The sequence below is a fragment of the Salmo salar genome, chromosome ssa13, assembly GCF_905237065.1.
Source record: "Salmo salar chromosome ssa13, Ssal_v3.1, whole genome shotgun sequence".
In the NCBI taxonomy this organism is placed as follows: domain Eukaryota; kingdom Metazoa; phylum Chordata; class Actinopteri; order Salmoniformes; family Salmonidae; genus Salmo; species Salmo salar.
Genome location: NC_059454.1, coordinates 92,230,368 through 92,252,572, shown reverse-complemented (window position 1 = coordinate 92,252,572; position 22,205 = coordinate 92,230,368). Strand labels below are relative to the sequence as shown.

The 22,205-nt window shown below is 43.1% G+C and overlaps 3 protein-coding genes across 4 annotated transcripts in view; 2 read left to right on the top strand and 1 right to left on the bottom strand.

Annotated features, from left to right (window-relative positions):
• Positions 1-2,325: 2,325 nt before the first annotated feature.
• Positions 2,326-3,807, top strand: LOC106568247 (serine/threonine-protein phosphatase PGAM5, mitochondrial-like). Its single transcript, XM_014138418.2, has 5 exons — positions 2,326-2,361; positions 2,719-2,821; positions 2,930-3,012; positions 3,189-3,319; positions 3,639-3,807. The coding sequence occupies exons 1-5, from the start codon at positions 2,326-2,328 to the stop codon at positions 3,805-3,807; spliced, it is 522 nt and encodes a 173-aa protein (XP_013993893.2).
• A 728-nt stretch (positions 3,808-4,535) lies between these two features.
• LOC106568248 (ankyrin repeat and LEM domain-containing protein 2-like) lies at positions 4,536-8,545 on the bottom strand. Its single transcript, XM_014138419.1, is given in 13 exon segments — positions 4,536-4,689; positions 4,797-4,928; positions 5,048-5,344; positions 5,495-5,546; positions 5,683-5,882; positions 6,014-6,120; positions 6,518-6,700; positions 6,800-6,862; positions 7,009-7,131; positions 7,271-7,444; positions 7,547-7,736; positions 7,933-8,101; positions 8,188-8,545. Coding segments are annotated over 13 exon segments (2,202 nt in total).
• A 10,055-nt stretch (positions 8,546-18,600) lies between these two features.
• Positions 18,601-22,205, top strand: part of LOC106568249 (protein FAM222A) — a 36,589-nt gene continuing 32,984 nt past the window's right edge. Inside the window, exon 1 of one of the 2 annotated variants that reach the window (XM_045692424.1) lies at positions 18,601-18,911. The gene's annotated coding sequence lies outside the window, so the exon portion shown is untranslated. The remainder of the gene's footprint in view (positions 18,912-22,205) is intronic. The other variant, XM_014138420.2, reaches the window with a different exon arrangement.

The window sequence follows — 22,205 nt, the reverse complement described above, 5'->3', positions numbered from 1 at the left end:
TGAGATGTTCTTACCATGGGGAGGTGTAAGGGACGCAGTTCAGGACTTTGGCTAACAGCAGGCCCTCATGGGAGAAGGCTGGGACCAGTACCCCCTGGACCTCACTGGGCGATAGGGTGGGGTGAGGCAGGACATGGGGTGTCTTGGTGACCCAGCGTACACTGTAGCTCACAGGACTGCAGGAAAAACAGACATCACAATCAAATATGTTCCAGATGAGCAATGTGAGAACACAGATCTTTGATTGTATTATGAAAATAAACGTATATAGGAGTATAAATGCTTGAGAGGAAGTATTGACCCTTTGACCCTGAGAAGTCTATCCCAGTAGACTCACCAAACACTGGCCATCCTGCCATTGGATCTTCAAGAAAGTGACACTTAGCTCCAACTTTGGGACTGCTGCCATGGTCTTCAAGGAGTCTTTGTCCCTGCTCCATAGATACATCTCTCCAGAGACCAGCAATCCTACAAGCCAGACACCTACAAATGGAAATGAATCATGGGAATGAGAATTACTGCCGTGTTAGTATGAAATCAAATGGCGTTGAACTGAAAGGGTCACTAAAAGCTTGGGGGTCTTCTTCTTGGTGCATCCTGACACCATGCTGATCTCACTGATACGCTTGTCATCCAGCAGGAAAACAAAGTCCTTCTGAACATGAAATAGACTAGTGAAAACAGACTAGTAGTATCTGTGCAGTTTGTGAATGTGTCAAACTGTTGATTTGTCAAGGAGAAGGAGTCTGTTTTCCTGCTGGATGACAAGCGTATCAGTGAGATCAACATGTGTCAAGCAGACTACCATAGTCCCTGTGCCCAAGAACACTAAGGTAACCTGCCTAAATGACTGCCGACCCGTAGCACTCACGTCTGTAGTCATGAAATGCTTTGAAAGGCTGGTCATGGCTCACATCAACACCATTATCCCAGAAACCCTAGACCCACTCCAATTTGCGTACAGCACCAACAGATCCACAGATGATGCAATCTCTACTGCACTCCACACTGCCCTTTCCCAGCTGGACAAAATTAACACCTACGTGAGCATGCTATTCATCGACTACAGGTCAGCGTTCAACACCATAGCGCCCTCAAAGCTCATGAATAAGCTAAGTACCCTGGGACTTAACACCTCCCTCTGCAATTGGATCCTGGACTTCCTGACGGGCTGCCCCCGGGTGGTAAGGGTAGGTAACAACACATCCACCATGCTGATCCTCAACACAGGGGCCCCTCAGGGTGAGTGCTCAGTCCCCTCCTGTACTCCCTGTTCACTCATGACTGCATGGCCAGGCACGACTCCAACACCATCATTAAGTTTGCTGATGACACAACAGTGGTAGGCCTGATCTCCGACAATGACGAGACCCTAACCCTATAGGGAGGAGGTCAGAGACCTGACCGTGCGGTGCAAGGACAACAACCTCTCCCTCAAAGTGATCAAGACAAAATAGATGATTGTGGACTACAGGAAAAGGAGGACCGAGCACGCCCCCATTCTCATCGACGGGGCCGTAGTGCAGCGGGTTGAGAGCTGCAAGTTCCTTGGCGTCCACATCCCCAACAAAGTAACATGATCTAAGCACACCAAGACCGTCGTGAAGAGGGCACGACAAAACCTATTTCCCCTCAGGAGAAAGCCCAAAAATTGTCAAAGACTCCGCCACCCTAGTCATAGACTGTTCTCTCTGCTACCAGACGGCAAGCGGTACTGAAGCGCCAAGTCTAGATCCAAGAGGCTTCTAAACAGCGTCTACCCCCAAGCCATAAGACTCCTGAACAGCTAATCAAATGGCTACCCAGACTATTTGCATTGCCCCCCCTTCTATGCTGCTGCTACTCTCTGTTATTATCTATGCATAGTCACTTGAATAACCCTACCTACATGTACATATTACCTCAATTACCTTGACACCGGTGCTTCCGCACATTGACTCTGTACTGGTACCCCCTGTATATAGCCCCGCTATTGTTATTTACTGCTGCTCTTTAATTATTTTTTATTTTTAGGTCTTACTTTTTTTGGGGGGGGTGGATTTTCTTAAAACTGCATTGTTGGTTAAGGGTTTGTAAGTAAGCATTTCACTGTAAGGTCTTCAACTGTTGTAGTCAGTGCATGTGACAAATACAATTTGATTTGATTTGTCAAGATTGCAAAAATATTACAAGAAATCTAGTGATGTGATTGATGTCATTATCGCTCTGTGAATGATTGACAGTTAAGTGTCCTCTCCAATCCCAGCCAACAGAACCGTGGCCATGGTTTCTTCCGTTTGATGCTCGACAACAACGCAAGTTAGCTACTCCCTTTTTAGGTTACTGATGGAGACGTCATCATGGTCCCGTGTGGCTCAGTTGGTAGAGCATGGTGTTTGCAACGCCAGGGTTGTGGGTTCTATTCCCACGGGGGACCAGTGAGCTTCTGCTAAATGACGTAAATGTAACCAACAAGTTGATACTTCGTAATGGTAGGGACTAGCTAACTAAATGAAATGCAGACAAGATATCACAGGTTAGATATACCACATCAAACAGTGATGATAAATCACTGTGGTTGTGTTATCTTCTAGCACATATGCTACTTTAGTGTACCAGCAGCAACAAGGCGGGTGGGTTGGCTGGCTAGCTGATGCTAACAACACAAACCTTTTGTACTGAATCTCAACATTAAACTCTAATTTCATTCAAACATTATTCTTGTACACATTATTTGAGTACACTGTTCAGCGATTGGCTGCCTTGGCATTGAAGTATGATGTCATGGTCCACTCCATGACCCGTGTCACAGAGACCGGCAACATCAGCAAGTATCTCCCTGGTCAGAGACAACAGGACACCACTCATTCTAACCTCAAACTCAAAAGTAATTCTAAGCCTCCAGTCTGAAGTGTCCTAACCATTGAACTTGTCTGTTTCTCTCTCTTAAAGTTGGATAAAGTGAGCTGTGACCTGCTTAGAGAGAATGCTCCTATTGAGCCTGTGCCACCTATCACCTGGAAACCTGACTGTGTTGAGTGATTGCTGTGCTTAATCCCGGAGATAGATGCAATTACACACTTCACCTTTTTCTTGTGAGATACAATCTATTTTGGAGATTCAAAGCAATCTGTGTTAAGCACTGTGCAAAATTGGATATCTGTCATAACTTTCCCTTACACCCTGTAGTGGTTCTTTGGTTTCTGCAGTATCATGAAGATGGAGCTCGGATCGAGGTAGCCTTCCGTCTCTACATCCACCGTGCAGACAACAAGCAGACAGAGGACAGATGTAAGATCATTGTCTGCCACACAAATGTTATTCGCTACTTTGTGTGCACGTCAGTGCCTCGCGTCAACCGACAACTTCCTAGGAATTGAGTTGCATTGATTTTCACAAGCATAGCTCAGCTAATGCATAGTGAGTGATTGTCCTCAGTGAGGTGAACATTCAAGAAATGAATTGATTACTGTAAAGGTGTGAAAAACAAAGATGATATGCTCTGTATAATCTACTAGTTGATGCTCAGCAGTCTCTAATAATCTAGTCCAAGGTCCTGGTTTCCTATGGTAATGTTTTTAATAGGGACATTTCTTTAGGCATTGATTGTGAGGGCAAATGTTCTTACAATATGGAACGGTTTCTCTTGGTTGATCCAGGGCTCTGCAGTTTCCCACAGAAGGTTGGCTGCGTCTGGGCCTGAATAACGGCAGCATCACCTGGATCACCATCAGACCGAGTGGCAGGGTGGGACTGAGGATGGGCGACTCGGGCTTTATGCCTCCTGAAAAACTCACCCGCACCAGACACTCCACCACTATTGGCTGACCCCATGTAACCTGACCTTCTGCTGCCACATCATTTGAAGCAAACATTTCTCCTCTATAAGATAGTTTTGCCCACATTGGGAATCATTCTTTTGACTATAGTTTTGTATGGAAAAACATTTGGAATAATGTACTTTACAGTATATGTTCTTAGTAAATTGATTTATTTGATCATGCTTATTACATTTTATGAATAAACGGTTATCTGAATAGAGTTATAATCATTGTTCTTGTGTATAGGTATAAATTAAAACAATTTAAAACTCTCCAAATGTATCTCTGGAATAAGGTAATAGTGATTAACAATATAAAAGCATTATTTGAACATTTCATATATAAAGCATCTTGTATACACACACATTACATAGGCACTGGGAAAAGTGTACACTCCATTAGGTAACTTCAAGTTGAAAGTGTAATCTGTAGCTATGCTATTCGCCAGAAGAGAATGCTTGCATTGAGGACATGCATGTAGGCAGGCAGCATTAGTGCTGTTGATAAGGTAATAGTGTTAAGTGGAGCAGTGCCTTGCATAGAACAGCCGAAAGAGTTGTACAAATGGAAACCAACACAAGGGTAAAATAAGGATTGCCTGGGTTATAAAGTCAGTTGTTAGACTATGGACCTGCTGTGGTGGTGCAGGATGTTGGCCAACTTTCCCTTTTGTATGTGCAACACCACCTTCAGATCCTGGGACGTGACATCCTGTTTTCTTGTGGTTTCCCTGGGTCAGTTTGGGGAGCGGAAGAGAGTCCTGCAGAGGATGGTCTGGGTGTAACAGCTCTGAGCAGGAGTGTGGGGGCCTGGGCTGCAAAAGCTGAGCCTGCTGGGAGAACAGTTTGGTGTCCCAGTCAAGCTTTTCCTCCTTGTCGGCCTTGGCCGGCTGGAAATACACAACATCAGCAGAATGAACCACCTGGAGCATCGAAGACAATACAGGTACAAGTCTGTTGACACAGCATAAAGAAACGGAATAGGTATCTAACTCACCTTAGCCACTGTGAAGAGGGATAGGCCATAATGGTGTTCCTCCACCTAGTAATGCAGGGGTTTCTCTCAGGGTCAATCTCCATGTTATTCATTGCAGGCAGGACCTCACTGTCCAACTTGGTGGGACATTCCCTGCAAGAAAGATTCAAAGAACATTGGTTAACACATCCTTGGGTTACCAAAACAAATGCTGCAGATCATTTTGACAGGTTGACTGATATAATTTACTGTTACAGTAAATATAGACTTACCCGTCCATGAACAGTTCCTGTCTTCGTCTTGTAGGGGTGTCGGTTGTCAGAATTGTTTCTTTCGAAGCGTCTCCTTTCGTGGATTTGTAAGATACGCTAGAGGATCCTGAGCCTCTACTTTCTCTTCTCCCGTCTCGCCCATCTCTGGGACTACCTGGGCACTCAGAGTCTGAGCCCTCGTCTGCTGTCAGATACTCCTCTGAGCTGGGGTTGGAGAGCTCCTCCACCTGCCTCTTCCCCTGGCTCCCCTCCCAGGTCCTCCAGAAACTGTCATCCCCCAGGCCCAGGCCCTCTTTCCTGGGTACAGAGGGAGCCAGACGGCCCTCAACACTCTTTACCTCCTCCTGGTCCTTCACTTGGACAGAGCCATCCTTTAGGCTAGATTTCTCAAACTATGGCAGGAGGTTACACACAGGAGACTGGGAACTTTTCTCCTTTGATGGAGACCTTCTGTCATTCAGGATGTTGTTTATCAGGACATGGCTCTGGTTCTGCTCGTCTGGAATGACATCATCAACCACATGATGAATTGTAGATTATTTTGGGGGGATTTCCCACTATAATTTTAAGCATTTAATAATATGATGTTATCACATACAATCCATGTTTCTAAGGTTTGTTGTGGAAGTGCTTACCTTTGGCGGGGGTTGATGTTTTAAATCCAGCACCAGTCCCCTCTGTCTTCCCATATCTTTCTAGGGGAGGCTCAGTCTGGTCCTTCCTATCCAGATACTCCTCCAACCTCCTCAGTCCCTCCTCTGTAGACAGGTCAATGAAGCTATCCAGGAAGTCCCAGTACTCTGCCCAAGGATGCCCCATGTCATGTGCAATCTCCCTGACAATGGGGATCACTCAGATAATATACCACTGTACTATGTCTGTTCCCTTTGGGACCCAAATGCTGTTTTGTTTAATCCTAATCATGGTAATTTGCCCACTGTCGTTATTATTATTCTGTTCACTCACCTCCCCACACGCTCTGCTCCCCGGTCAGGGTCAGATTTGAGAATACAGTGGAAATACTCTGCTCAATCCCTGGGTGGAGTTCTCCTTAGTCTGTGGAACTCATCTGCCTGGAAGACAAACAGTTACTGGCTTGTAACGTTTAGAGACATAGAATAGTGGAGGTGCATAAAGATGGCGGCATCCATGCACTTACCACAAAAGCCTTGTTAGCTAAGTTCGCCATATTGTACATTACTCTTCCTTACTCTTTTTTTGTATCAAAATTGACATTGTATGCATGATCCCAAATTCAGCTGAAAGACTCCAGCAGACCAAAAAGTAGATTGTGCTGATTTATTGACGCATGGTCACGCGCCATAGTTTAAAAACTCTGTGGATCGTGCTAAAACAATGAAATCATATCTAAATTCTGACAGCCTTATGTACCTTCACCATTAGGGGTAAATTGTAATACCAATACTCCAAGTTATTGAGAATGAATATGATTTCAAATGATGCTGTTACCTTAGAAGGACTGAGTGGTCCCACAAAAGCTTTCACAGTCATGACTGGCTCTATGGGACTCCCGACCACTGCAGATCCCAGCGAATTAAAATCCACCTCCAATGGGCGTGGAGACCATGGCAAGCCAATCACAGGCTGGAAGCTGTTGTTGGTATCCCTCAGCAAGGGAACATAGCGCCGTTCAGTGTCAGCAAGGTTAAAAGTTAGCAATGTGTTCACAAGTTGGAATTTGCACTCACAAAACGGTGTTATAGCCAGCATTGGCAAACATTTAAACTTACCCTCCAAATATTCCTTGATTTTCTTTTTTATGACAGGGGTTTTGTTTTTCCTCTCGCATATCACCTGTAAAAGCAGTAATACAACTATTTAGTCTTCTAAAGTGTTCAGTTTCTGGCATGAAATTCATGGGACAATACACCTTACTGAGCAAAAATGGAATGCTTAAGTGTTTAAGTGCAAAAAAAGCGATTCTGTATTTCATAGCTTACACTAGAGGGCTTCTGGTTGTACTTGTTCTGCCGCTGTTTGTCAGAACCAGGATGACAACACAGCATGTTGACCACGTCTGGACATCCAAACTTACAGGCAAAGTGAAGAGGAGTTTCATTGATCTGCAAAAACATCACACACATTCAGCACATCGTATTACTACATTTACACACTTTAACTCAAATTAACAGACTACAATGTATGTGTGTATTGTGCCGACTACCTGTGTATAACACAAATACGGTTCATATAAGTTCTCACTGCTTTGCCAGGTGTGTTGAGGTAGCGGATGCGTTGGTGTAACATGGCTTCCTGGTCATCAGGATACATGAGTCTCATGAAGTCTGGACTCTCCAGGGTGTCCAGGAGGAGCTGGACCATCCCAGACTGGTTCTCTTTGGCCGCCCCATGCAGGACATTGTAATGGCACCCTTCCTACAAACATGAAGAGGGTGAGTTATTTGACCACGTGAGATAATGTGAAGTACCTTTCTGCTCTCATGGAGATGTTAGATGCATGAGTCATATGAACCATACATGGACGATGGTGGGGTTGTCTCCAGATCCGATGAGGTAGCGTGGGTTGGCCCAGACCAGCCTGCTGAAGGCTTCCTTGTCCCCCTTCTCCACAGCGTTCCTCAGCTTGGCTGTCAGGTCTTGGGTGCGGGGGCTACGGAAATCATTGGCCCTCTCCAGGTTCACAGGTGAAGTTCCCCCTGCGATAGGGCTGCCTGGGAGGACAACAGTGTTGTTGTATGCATGTTGATCAGTGTGGAGTGAGTAACTCACTCGAAAAACACTTTTCTTGTTAATTTTACATGACACAAAAGAGGTGAATGATCCATCTAGCTCTCTATCTATATAGTGGCTCTGTATTAGATACAGCTATGCTATGAAGCAGACATACCTATATGGACTACAGCTTCCAGCACCCTCTGGGGCCCGCCTGGCTGACTGAAGGGCTAATGTCGTTCATGCATTTTGAGAATTTCTCAGCTTCCTCTCGTGTTGAAAAGGGCTTAAACCTGGACCCTTTCATTGTCATCATTGCTCTCAGAGCTTTCTTCCGGTCCACATATACATGGACTTTGTCTAGCGGAGGGGGGGGGGGGGACATAGAGCCATTGAACTCAGACAATCTATCATGCACTATTCATAGTACAAAAAATAGGTCTTACCATCAGCTACCACTGACTCCTCCCAATGAGGACATACACCATAGTGAACAAGGGGATGTGCTGGTTCATCCCATTCCTCTGTCTCTTTACCCTCCTCTGCTGGTGATTTGAGTCCCAGATTGTGGTCAGTTTCTACTCTGTTCGTTGTGGGTCCATTAGACTCTGTATTGGAGGAGCTACCTCTATCAGTCACCCCTCCATCCCCTCCTTGCTTCTCCAGGAGGGCTCTGGCCAGCTTCCTCTCAAAGATGGCTCTTGTAGTGGGGGTAAGGGGGCCACACTTCAGCCCTGCTCCGATAATCTCCTGCCGTAGTTGATCTGCACTCAATGTCTGCAGCCTGCTCATGACTTCCTCCATGTTTCTGTCAGTACCTAGGATAAATAAATGTGGCATACCCAGAGAAGTCATGTTACATACTACATAAGAATATAGTCAAATGACACGCATACATCTTCGGGGAAAAAATACTACTAATTCACATCAGAAATTACACTTTTAAGTTGTTGTTCCTGGGCTTAAAACAGTAGATAACCACGTCAAACAAAATGGTACACATCGTGTCATAGGCTACAAATAAGATGTGATTCAACCACAATATGCATGAATTGGAAAAACGATAGTCTACAACAGAACATACTTAGCTACTATACATCATTGTAGCCTACGCATGTATCTTTTTTATATGGAACAGGGTATTCAACCAGGGGTCCGCGGCTCCCTAGGGGTACGTAGACAACATTTGACTGGTACTGTACATTCCGTTGTAGACAATCCTTTTGCCAATGTATGCAGGTACTGCAGGGTGTCCTCGAAAACATGAAAAAGTAAATATATATTTTTATGAATGTTGGTAGTGTAAAGGAAATCATGCTGCTTGCTTAGTGAATACCACTTCCTCACGATTCAGCCAATACCTGGAGCGAACTCAGACCTCTGCCTTGCTAGAACACGTGACCACTCTCTTAGAAGAGTCTTACCAGTGGTGCCACAAGACACTTCAGGCTGAGGAGTAAGTTTCACAATAGACATGTTGAATTGCATACCTACAGTAGAAGAGAGGAGAATATCTTATTTCTGTCTTAGCTAAATAGGCTATGTTTGTGCTTACACTTCCTCGTCTAATTATTTGGGAAGCCTTTATTAACCAGGTAGGCAAGTTGAGAACAAGTTCTCATTTACAATTGCGACCTGGCCAAGATAAAGCAAAGCAGTTCGACACATGCAACAACACAGAGTTACACATGGAGTAAAACAACATACAGTAAATAATACAGTAGAAAAATAAGTCTATATACAATGTGAGCAAATGAGGTGAGATAAGGGAGGTAAAGGCAAAAAAGGCCATGGTGGCAAAGTAAATACAATATAGCAAGTAAAACACTGGAATGGTAGATTTGTAGTGGAAGAAAGTGCAAAGTAGAAATAGAAATAATGGGGTGCAAAGGAGCAAAATAAATAAATAAATAAATACAGTAGGGGAAGAGGTAGTTATTTGGGCTAAATTCTAGATGGGCTATGTACAGGTGCAGTGATCTGTGAGCTGCTCTGACAGCTGGTGCTTAAAGCTAGTGAGGGAGATAAGTGTTTCCAGTTTCAGAGATTTTTATAGTTTGTTCCAGTCATTGGCAACAGAGAACTGGAAGGAGAGACGGCCAAAGGAGGAATTGACTTTGGGGGTGACCAGAGAGATATACCTGCTGGAGCGCGTGCTACAGGTGGGTGTTGCTATGGTGACCAGTGAGCTGAGATAAGGGGGGACTTTACCTAGCAGGGTCTAGTAGATGACCTGGAGCCAGTGGGTTTGGCGATGAGTATGAAGCGAGGGCCAGCCAACGAGAGTGTACAGGTCGCAGTGGTGGGTAGTATATGGGGCTTTGGTGACAAAACGGATGGCACTGTGATAGATTGCATCCAATTTATTGAGTAGGGTGTTGGAGGCTATTTTGTAAATGACATCACCGAAGTCGAGGATCGGTAGGATGGTCAGTTTTACGAGGGTATGTTTGGCAGCGTGAGTGAGGGATGCTTTGATGTGAAATAGGAAGCCAATTTAACTTTGGATTGGAGATGTTTGAAGTGAATCTGGAAGGAGAGTTTACAGTCTAACCAGACACCTAGGTATTTGTAGTTATCCACATATTCTAAGTCAGAACCATCCAGAGTAGTGATGCTGGACGGGCGGGCTGGTGCAGGCAGCGATGAAGAGCATGCATTTAGTTTACCTTGTATTTAAGAGCAGTTGTAGGCCACGGAAGGAGAGTTGTATGGCATTGAAGCTCGTCTGGAGGGTTGTTAACACAGTGTCCAAAGAGTGGCCAGAGGTATACAGAATGGTGTCGTCTGCGTAGAGGTGGATCAGAGACTCACCAGCAGCAAGAGTGACATCATTGATGTATACAGAGAAAAGAGTTGGCCCAAGAATTGAACCCTGTGGCAACCCCATAGAGACTGCCAGAGGCCCGGACAACAGGCCATCCAATTTGACACATTGAACTCTATCGGAAAAGCAGTTGGTGAACCAGGCGAGGCAATCATTTGAGAAACCAAGGCTATTGAGTCTGCCGATGAGGATGAGGTGATTGACAGAGTCGAAAGCCTTGGCCAGGTCAATGAATACGGCAGCACAGTATTGTTTCTTATCGATGGCGGTTACGATATCGTTTAGGACCTTGAGCGTGGCTGAGGTTCACCCATGACCAGCTCTGAAACCAGATTGCATAGCGGAGAAGGTGCGGTGGGATTCGAAATGGTCGGTAATCTGTTTGTTGACTTGGCTTTCGAAGACCTTAGAAAGGCAGGGTAGGATAGATATAGGTCTGTAGCAGTTTGGGTCAAGAGTGTCCCCCCCTTTGAAGAGGGGGATGACCGCAGCTGCTTTCCAATCTTTGGGAATCTCAGACGACACGAAAGAGAGGTTGAGCAGGCTAGTAATAGGGGTTGCAACAATTTCGGCAGATCATTTTAGAAAGAAAGTGTCCAGATTGTCTAGCCCGGCTAATTTGTAGGGGTCCAGATTTTGCAGCTCTTTCAGAACATCAGCTGACTGTATTTGGGAGAAGGAGAAATAGGGAAGGCCTGGGCGGGTAGCTGTGGGGGGTGCAGTGCTGTTGACCGCGGTAGGGGTAGCCAGGTGGAAAGCAAGGCCAGCCGTAGAAAAATGCTTATTGAAATTCTCAATTATAGTGGATTTATCGGTGGTGACAGAGTTTCCTATCCTCAGTGCAGTGGGCAGCTGGGAGGAGGTGTTCTTATTTTCCATGGACTTTACAGTGTCCCAGAACTTTTTTGAGTTTGTGTTGCAGGCATAGACCCGTGCCTCGCGGCTCAGCATAATCGAATGCGCCCTGTGTGTGTGGCGTCATTCAATTCAATGTGCTTTGCAGCTCGATGGCATTTTCATTCACATAATCAATAAATAGTATAATATTAATTATTTAGGCTACGACACATACTTAGGCCGACCCAGTTCTCACAATAGCTGCCCCTGTGCCCCATAATCGATTGGTTTTGATACACTTAACGTTAGTGCTGCTAGGTGTACATTTCCATTGCGATTGTAGCTAACGTTAGGCTACCACAGCTAACTTTTACCTAACTAGCCACCCTAGCTAATGTCATGATGTCAGTTGATGACAGTCTCTTATAGTGGCTGTAAAGCCAAATTACATTACGAGCCAAACATTTCTTTAACTTAAATAAATTGACCTGTAGACGTTCTTGAATACATTTTGTAATCAGTTAAATTGATATCTTACTTCAGACTCGTGCTTGTAGTGCTGATCTATTTTTCCAGACTGGGCGGTCCACATTCCAGTCAACCAGCCTTGGTGTATTTGAGATGCATAATCTCGTAAAACTAGTTGTGAAGTGAAGTATGGTTGTGAGAGGCAATGTAAACCAGCAGGTGGCAATGCCACAGACAGAAGGGGGTTAGTTATAAATATATTTGTCAATACATTTTCAAAGAATTGCATCGGATCATAATTCCAATTTTGTTTGACCTTTATTTAACCAGGCAAGTCAGTTAAGAATAAATTCTTATTTTCAACTGACGGCCTACACCGGCCAAACCCAGGCGACGCTGGGCCAACTGAGCACCGGCCTATGGGACTCCCAATCACAGCTGGTTGTGATACAGTCTGGATTCAAACCAGGGTGTCTGTAGTGACAGCTCTAGCACTGACATGCAGTGCCTTATAGCATTGTGCCACTCAGGAGGTACAATTTGAAGATGAAAGTGGATTCTCAATAATACAGAAAAGAAAAAAGGCACAATGAACACAAATGTAGATATAGTAATTTTTTTAATGTTTATATAATTTGTATAAGCCTTCTCTCAGAGATAAAGTGTATGATAATACAACTTCACCTCTCCACTACATGAGACCAGGGGGCTATTTTCCTCCCCATAGGTACTGTTGAGTACGGTACTCATATTGTTGAACTGTATGTGATCGTCTGAGAGATGGAGCAATTTGAAGATAATGTTTTTCCACAATTAGTCTCTTTGACATTTCTGAACCTCAGTCATAATGTCTCTGCTGACCCTGTTACAGATAGTGCTATCGGGGTCGCCTCTGACCCCTGCTGGAATTTAATTACCCCTGCACCACTCTTCCCCTTTCATCATGACAGAGCTCAGGGGAGCCAGTGGCATGGGGTGAGAGAGGAGATGCTACAGAGAAGTTCATTGGTTCACTCGCCTCTTTCCTTCCGCCTGCCAGGCACAGATGGTATTCTTTATTAGTGTCAGCGCCAGGTTCATTCCGCTCTGATGAGGACACTCTGTAGAGGGAGGGGGCCTGCCTGACATCCTCAGCAGTGAGAGAGTCAACCAGCAGCTAAATGGCATGACTGAGATAGGATGTAGCTATATGGGAGTTGGGAAAGCACAGGGGGTCTTGGTTGAGAGTATCTTTTAGTGAATAGACCTGAGTCTAAACAGTCTGTGAACATATTTTATAGTGTTATATCCAGGCTGCATCACATCCGGCCATGTTTGGGAGTCCCATAGGGCGGTACACAATTGGCTCAGCGTCGTCCGGGTTTGGCCCGGGGTAAGCCGTCATTGTAAATAAGAATTTGTTCATAACTGACTTGCCTAGTTAAATAAAGGTTAAATAAAATGTTTAAAAATATATAGTGTTGATCATTCAAACTGAGCAGATGTTGTTTGCTGTATTAAATAAATATGAAAACAATGCCTAACAAATATAATTTGAGCATGAACATTAACCAGAATTACAAAAATGCCATATTTGGATCCTGGTTTGGCCTATATTCATATTGGCTTTTGTAACACCAGTTTTCCAATGTGGAGAGCTAACATGGTAATGCAGTGATTAGATTATCATCATGCTTTATAGTTTTGTATTGATTAATATAAGGTCGAAGACATCTGTCTCAGCCTTTCAGGGTAAATGTAATCACATAGATGGTTTTCAATCTAGATTTCATTTTTCCTCCATTCCCTAAAAGCATTTCACAGATTGCACAGACAGCTTCCGCATGTTGTTTCTCTTTGTTATATTTGGCAGACAAAATGTATCCATATTTGCATCCCTCGGTGTGTCCCCTTGGTCATGCTATTGTTTTTGCTAAGCGGCTCCCTGGATTAAAAATAATCTCCATCTCTCTCCTTGTTGTTTCTCTTTTAGGGGGATTAAACATCAACATTATAATCAAGATGATGATTTTTCACTGCTTCATCAAGCATTAATTGAAAACAAAATGTTCTGTTTATATAAAGCATTTAAGCTGTGTGTGTGTGTGTGTGTGTGTGTGTGTGTGTGTGTGTGTGTGTGTGTGTGTGTGTGTGTGTGTGTGTGTGTGTGTGTGTGTTAAATCTTGCTAGCTAGAGGAACATTTAACCCCTTTTGTCTGACAGAATTATAGCTCAATTTGAATTTCTCAATCTCTTTATACAGAATTTCACTTCATGCTAAAATTTCATTTTTCATGGGAGACTAGAAAATCATATGATTTACTGTACATTAGGAAGAATAACTGTAGTTTGCCAATATAGCATGGATATATTTTACATACTATATTGTAAACATGTTGACATACAGTACTGCTGCAGAATATTTTTGAGTGAAAGGGGAGAATTAACATCCTGCAAAATTACTGTTTGAGAATGGTAATCTAATCTAAATTTAAACATAGCGAAACACGTTCAGATGAGTGACTGCCCTTTGAGTTTTGCCGTTGAAATTCACTTAATGCTCTCTCTTCCTGGTTGTGGTTAATTGCTTCATCAAAGACACTCTGCTTTTGAAAGTCATTATTTTCTAATGAAACATCAAATAGAGGAGATCAATTTAAAAAGGAAACTGAAATTAGAGGAATATAACCACATTGTGGATTGATTCCACGAAGTAATTTTAAAACTTATCTTAAGAGTACATTTTCTATTTCTAATTAGGCTGGTCATACACTAATTCTATCATTATCATCATGCTGGTGTGGGGGTCTTTTTCGGTGTCTTTCTATTGAACCATTTCAGACTTTGAGAATATATTACAATGAGGGTGTATTATTCCCTGTCTATGACTGATGAATGAAACTTGCAGTACTATCAGTAAGAACTGCAAAAGACGGTTTAACACAAATTAAGTAAGCCTAAAAGAATGAGTACATTATCATTATCTTTTAGCTGAAGAAAATGTTCTGTATTACTGTAAAACATTCATATGCATAAGGAGTCCTGATAGACTAAATGCGGAGGGGCCCTTTCCAAATTATTCTGCTGTCACAAGCTCAAGGGGATGAAAGTAATTTCCCTTTGATCGATTAGCTAATTTATGAATTAATTAGTGTGTTTTGCATTGTTTAAGGCTGGCAGCAACAACAGTTACTGGGAGAACATTTCTCCATGTATTTTATATCATATAAGACAAGGGGTTGGCATGGTAACCTCATTTACCATTCAAAGCCCTTATTCATATTGAAGAATGGCACTCAGGGGTATTGTCAAGACATAATTCAATATTCTTCATAAAAGCCGCTGTACGTTCGAGTGGTTATTATATGACACTATGCATGGTAAGTGTCCAATTTTGTCTTAAAGAATACAGATGTCTAATTTCCTTTAGGGCACAATTAAAGTTCAGATTTTAAGTTTGTATTTTTTTATTCATAGGCTAATACGTTTATTGGCTCACACTGTTAGAAATATTCACTGAGGTGAACAGTAGGGCTCTGTGTGCTACAGAGTGAACTGTGATGTTGAATACATGGATAAAATGGCATGGCTGTTTTAAGGCTAATTGAACAACTGCAAATGAAACGATGCTGTGGTCACAGGGTGTTTCTGCATGTCTGAGTAAATAGGAAATGAGGTCACAGATGCAGGATGGCGGGGTATTTTTATTATTTAACTAGGCAAGTCAGTTAAGAACAAATTCTTATTTACAACGACGGCCTACCCCGGCCAAACCCTAACAACACTGGGCCAATTGTGCGCTGCCCTATGGGACTCCCAATCACAGCCGGTTGTAATACAGCCTGAAATCGAACCAGGGTCTGTAGTGACGCCTCTAGCACTGAGATGCAGTGCCTTAGACTGCTGTAGGGGGTAGAAAGCTTAAGGGCAGAGATGGGTGATGCTGTTTTACCTGCAAGCCAGTGGAAGTGGTCATCCCCTCAGAGCAGAGCACACTATCAGCTGCACTCGCAGGAGCATTAGCCTGGACACACACACGCACACACACACACATTCCCATACAGTACCAGTCAAAGGTTTGGACACACCTACTCATTCAAGGGTTTTTCTTAATTTGTTGACTATTTTCTACATTGTAGAAATAACACACATGGAATCAAGTAGTAACCAAAAGAAGTGTTAAACAAATCAAAATATATTTTAGATTTTAGATTCTTCAAAGTAGCCACCCTTTGCCTTGAAGACAGTTTTGCACAGTCTTGTTATTCCCTCAACCTTCCACCTCCATGCAAAAAAAAATCCTCAATATGGTTGAGGAAAGGAGTGTATGGGGGCAGGTATAGGGTCACAAATCGGGGATGGCCCCAAAACCATGCCTGAACCACCTCTGCAGGGTGGAACCTGACATTGTCCCACACAATGACATTGTCCCACACAATGACCCCTTCACATGCCTGCTCAACACAATGAGATGTGCAGAGTTGTAGGATCCAAGTAATGTCATATGTCCTACCACACCATCTTCAGAAATAGCTGCGCACATGGAGATGTTTCCCCCACATTGTTCATCTGCCTCCCTCTCTGATGTCCACCTCTTTGATGGGGCCCATGCCCACCTCTGACCTCTTTGATGGGGCCCATGCCCACCTCTCTGACGGCCCCTTGTCCACAAGCTCTTTGATTTCTTCCTCTCCTATCCTGCTGGGGAGATTGAAAGAAATTGTAAGTGTTCATGTAACCGATGTGAAATGGCTAGTTAGTTAGCGGTGGTGCGCGCTAATAGCGTTTCAATCGGCGACGTCACTCGCTCTGAGACCTGAAGTGGTTGTTCCCCTTGCGTTGCAAGGGCCGCGGCTTTTGTGGCGCGATGGGTAACGATGCTTTGTGGGTGTCAGTTGTTGATGTGTGCAAGGGTCCCTGGTTCAAGCCCAGGTTGGGGCGAAGAGAGGGACGGAACCTACACTGTTACATTCACACACACCCTTGTACATGGTGACCAGTTGTGGTTACCACTTTGTAAAATCAATTAGCAATAACGAGTAGTCATTATGAATGGTTATCATGTATCATACAGGTCATTTAGATGTTTCTACTTTACAAACAACATTTTATTTTTGTAGTTCTCAAAATCCATTTATAGTAGACAAACTAGTTTAAAATCTATAGGTTTACCAAACAGTTATGTGATTAACCATTAAGTTCGATTAAGTGATGGTCAAATGTATTTAAACAAATGAGAAGAGATCCACCATTGCATTGTGAAAGGCAATTACTTTATATGATGAAACAGTTACTGTGTGATGTTATGTGTTGTACTTAGTCAATTGATAATGTGATTAAAGTTTTGAAAAAGCAGCCTATTTGATTATCTGTTTTGAGCTTTGTACTAAGAGTTGTGAAATTTTACCACATACTTGTGAAAATAGTACCAAAGCGATAAAAAAAAATCATTATAAAGAAAGCCAAGGGCATCCAGGCGAAGCCTGCAAATGCATTTTTGGAAAAACAGTACTGTTTGCAATATATACTGTATAGCCCTATATAGCGTGAAGAATCTAAAATGTTCATACTACAGTTACTGTAGAAGCTATTTGGTTAGTGCCAGTGGCATTTCAAAGAGAATCGCCATGACAGTTCCAGTCAATTATAATAGTTATCACACAACCTTGCAGCCTTCCACCCCTCTACCCACATACACAACATAGGCTACCAGACGAAGAATACAGAGCTCAAACTTTTGGTGAGTATGATAAAAGAAATGTATAAAAGATTGATGCACTTCGGGCTGAACACAATGACCTTGCGAACAATCCAATCCAATCTGTTTATGATTGGCCTATTATATGGTGCATTTTCAGCTGATGCTCACTTCAGTCAAGTTCAAACACATGCACACACACATGCACGCCTGCAAGCATTCTCACACACACACACACACGCACACGCACACTCACACGCACACACACACACACAAAGGGGGGGGGGGGGTCATGTCCCTGGCACCATCAGAAAGTAATCATTTTCTAGCAACAAGCCATAACAAGCAGCTATCAAGAGTTACCATGGAGACTGTGTTTTGTATTAAAGTGGTCTCTGCTGTAAGGGCATATTGCTGATGAAATTATAATTTGTGATGGAAAGGTTGTCAGATTGCACCTGACTTCAACTCCCATTCAGGTGTGTAAACTTGAAGCTAACTGTTTAGATTAAGCTCTTACTGTGCATTAAGGAATCCCATTCAACATATATTACAATACTATGTGCCTACATTAAATTGCATATTTTTATCTCAAATTTATGTATTTTACATTTTTTGTACTTTTACCCCTTTTTTCTCCCCAATTTTGTGATATCCAAATGGTAGTTCATCTCTGATTTATTTTAAAGCCATTTTGAAGTGTACTGAGCAAGGCCAGCAGCATTTATTTAGAGGATGTTTCATTTTTTGTGGTCGCCTAACACATTGGTGTTAACACGGTTTATTTCAGAGACCATGTATGTAGGCTGAATTTGTGTTTGATCAAGTACTTATCGAACAACCATGAGTGAATGACATTTTTTTTCATCTCCTTTGTTGTAGACCGACAGGAGCCATGCACTACCCCTTTAAGTTTTTCCGCGAAATAATAACGTGCTCACCTAGACGCTTGCGGCGTCACCGTGGTTACCGCCTTCTGTTTCAAACGATTGGCCGAGCCGTGGGAATATTCAAATATACTCTTAATTGATTGGTCGGATGCCCGTTTTGTTCAGTCGTGAGAATTCATCTCATGCATTTCGACATATTTCAGTTCGGTCGGCTGTGGGGAGAAGAATACATTAGAGGAAAATTGGAATGAATACACCTACAAACGATTTCATTTTCAATATCAAGACATTTGCCATTTCGAATAATACTTTTTAAAAGTGGTTCTCTTCATGGATATTTTCAAACCGATAATTCTCAGTCTCATCGGACTTCAGCGACGTCTCTTTGGCAAAGGAAATACGCCTTCTGAGCAGGGGAGCGAACATCGAGCCAAATATAAACAAGCCTTATGATAACACTGAACACTGTATGTAAGAAATTGTTTTTATGTACTATTCTGGTGATCAATACATTGCTTTGCCTCATTTGCTATCATTAATAGGCTATCTTGCCATGCTATACAATCCGTTTAGTAGGCCAAATGCATTGTTTGCGGTCATCAGCAGGTGCATTCATTTTAGTAGCCTAGGCTATGGTAGAGATTTGTAGATTTACGTAAATGCCGCCAAGTGGCTCTGAATTATGGGGATGGAGTGCAATCGGTCCCCTTTTATGAAACGTGGTGCATTCATATAGCCTAGATTGTTACAGTTGAATCAAATAAGGATGGATTAATGTAATACTTTCGTCAATGCCTTGTGCGCAATGAGACCAGTAGACCACACTAATATAGGTTTGAACCTAGTTCGAGAGACTGTGGGACAGATGTGAGCTATAATACTAGAATATACAATCTATTGGATTGGGACACAGGACGTTACTGCCCTGTTTCAGCAGGACCGAAACATTTTAAAGCATATTCAGGTATTTAAAAAATATATGTTGAGTATTAGGCTAACTGTTTTCAATCTTTGTGCGCACTTGGAACTAGTCAAAACACTGCGTGGAAGATCCAAAATGGTATATTATGGCATGAAGTTCCATTCAGAAGTACCCCTCTGTTTGTCTGAGGCGAGCAGAATGGTTTTGTGGCGGATATACAGCCTGCAATAAAGGAGGACTTATGTGTCAGAATCCCAGTGGTTACAGGAAATGCTTTGAAGTATGTTATTGGCCCTTCAAAGCTGACTCCAAAGGCTTAGTTTCCACGTCTATTGTCAAAGCCGGAGGAGGGATCATTGCACCTAGAGGCAGAGTTTGGAGGTTGCACCTAGAGGCAGAGTTTGCCCATGTACATTATGCGCCTTGCTATCTGGGATCCTTGGGACGTCCCTAACCCCCAACAATTTTTAATGTCAACTTCAGTGCAGGAGTAGGAACGTCCCAGGGAAACTGGATAGCACAGACTGCAATTCTATCCTGCACACTTTCCTGGCTGTGTCAGATCATTTTTTGGCTAGAGAGACAGGAAGTCACAGCTTCTTCCCATCTGTGGTTTAAGCATGGCCTATAAAAGAGATACATCATGGCAATAACAACTTATCTTACTTTTATATCCATGACAAAACTAAATTAATATTTTATTGAAGTTGCTGTGTTCTCAGTGTAGTCTTCTGCTTGCTCTTTGTGGTTTTGTGCTGGGTTTCTGTATAAGCAATTTGTGACATCTGCTGATGTAAACAGGCTTTGTAAATACAATTTTGATTGATAGTCTTCATCAGCCCATCAGGCCATATACATGATGATAGTCCTGAGGACTCATTCCATGCCTCAGTAACTGAAAGACCTCTGTCTGGATGAATATTATAACATGAAGCATCTGACACAACATCAGGGAGGACCTGCTCTCACTCCTGCCCACTCACATAATTTGACATCATAATGGGATTGCCTCAGAATATATTAAAATCCTGAAATAAACATTATGGCCTTTGAGAGAATGTAATTAAACTAAATGAAAAATGCTCTGAATAACCCTCCCCCATATGCCCACTATGAAAATTACTTTATTCATACATCTTCAGTTGACATTCAATCCGTTTGACTTTAATAATGCTGTAAAATCTGCATTTTGAATAGCAGTGGCTAAATACAGTACATGACCAAAAGTATGTGGACACCTGCTCGTTGAACATCTCATTCCAAAATCATGTGCATTAATATGGAGTTGGTCCCTCCCTTTGCTGCTATAACAGCCTCCACTCTTCTGGGAAGGCTTTCCACTAGATGTTGGAACATTGCTGCTGGGACTTGCTTCCATTCAGCCACGAGCATTAGTGATTAAGCCTGGTTCGCAGTCGGTGTTCCAATTCATCCCAAAGGTGTTCGATGGAGTTGAGGTCAGAGCTCTGTGCAGGCCGATCTTGACAAACATTATTTAAAAAGAAAAATGTAACCTTTATTTAACTAGGCAAGTCAGTTAAGAACAGATTCTTATTTCACAATGACGGCCTACCCCGGCCAAACCCTCCCTAACTTGGACGACACTGGGCCAATTGTGCACCGCCCAATGGGACTCCCGATCACGGCCGGTTGTGATACAGTCCGGGATCGAACCAGGGTCTGCAGTGATGCCTCTAGCACTGAGATGCAGTGCCTTAGACCACTGCGCCACTCAGGAGCCCAAGTTAACTCAGGTGTGGTTGTCCATGGTTACAATAAAAATGTGTACTGTCGGGGGTACTCGAGGGCCAGGTTTGGGAAACACTATTCTAGACGTTTCTGTGCTTACAACTTTGTGGCAACAGTTTGGGGAAGGCCCTTTCCTGTTTCAGCATGGCAATGCCTCTGTGCACAAAGCGAAATCCATACAGCTCCTGAGTGGCACAGCGGTCTAAGGCACTGCATCTTAGTGCAAGAGGTGTCACTACAGTCCCTGGTTCAAATCCAGGCTGTATCACATCTGGCCGTGATTGGAAGTCCCATAAGGCAGCGCACATTTGGCCCAGCGTCGTCCTCACTTGCCTAGTTAAATAAAAGAATCATCAAGCCCTCAATGAGTTGATTGAGGTGTTTGTCAAGTGCTGAAACGGTGTACTGTTGGGGGTACTTGAGGACCAGGGTTAGGAAACACTGGTCCATAATGTCATTGTATGCTGTAGTGTTAAGATTTCCCTTCACTGGAGCTAAGGGGCATAGCCTGAACCATGAAAAACAGCCCCAGACCATTATTCCTCCTCCACCAAACTTTACCGTTGGCACTATGCATTGTTCTGTGAGCTTGTGTGGCCTACCACTTTGCGGCTGAGCCTTTGTTGTTCCTAGAAGTTTCCACTTCCAAATAACAGCACTGTAGCAGGGCAGGAATTTGACGAACTGACTTGTTGGAGTGGTGGCATCCTTTGACGGTTCCACGTTGGAAGTCACTGAGCTCTTCAGTAAAACCATTCTACTGCCAATGTTTGTCTATGGAGATTGCATGGCTGTGTTATACACCTGTCAGCAACGGGTGTGGCTGAAATAGCCAAATCCACAAATTTGAAGGGGTGTCCACATACTTTTGTCTATATATTGTGCTTCTTAATTTCAGCTGTCACTCAGTGTGTAATGCTCCATGTTTAATATATGACGGAGCTTAAAGTCAATCTAAATACTCAAATTGTTTTGGCTTTGCCTGTAATGTCTGTGTTGGTTTTGACAGACAACGTCATTCATTTTGGGGAACATTTGGGTTGGAGGATGGAAAATATGCTTAGATGTGTTTATTATACTGGAATGATATAACC

Excerpts from the sequence above, each read along its gene's own strand:
- LOC106568247 (XM_014138418.2), top strand. The coding sequence starts at position 2,326 with ATGGAGACGTCATCATGGTCCCGTGTGGCTCAGTTG. Across the intron at positions 2,822-2,929 it reads CATCAGCAAGTATCTCCCTG|AGTTGGATAAAGTGAGCTGT; the intron begins GTCAGAGACAAC and ends TCTCTCTCTTAA. Across the intron at positions 3,320-3,638 it reads ATTCGCTACTTTGTGTGCAC|GGCTCTGCAGTTTCCCACAG; the intron begins GTCAGTGCCTCG and ends TGGTTGATCCAG.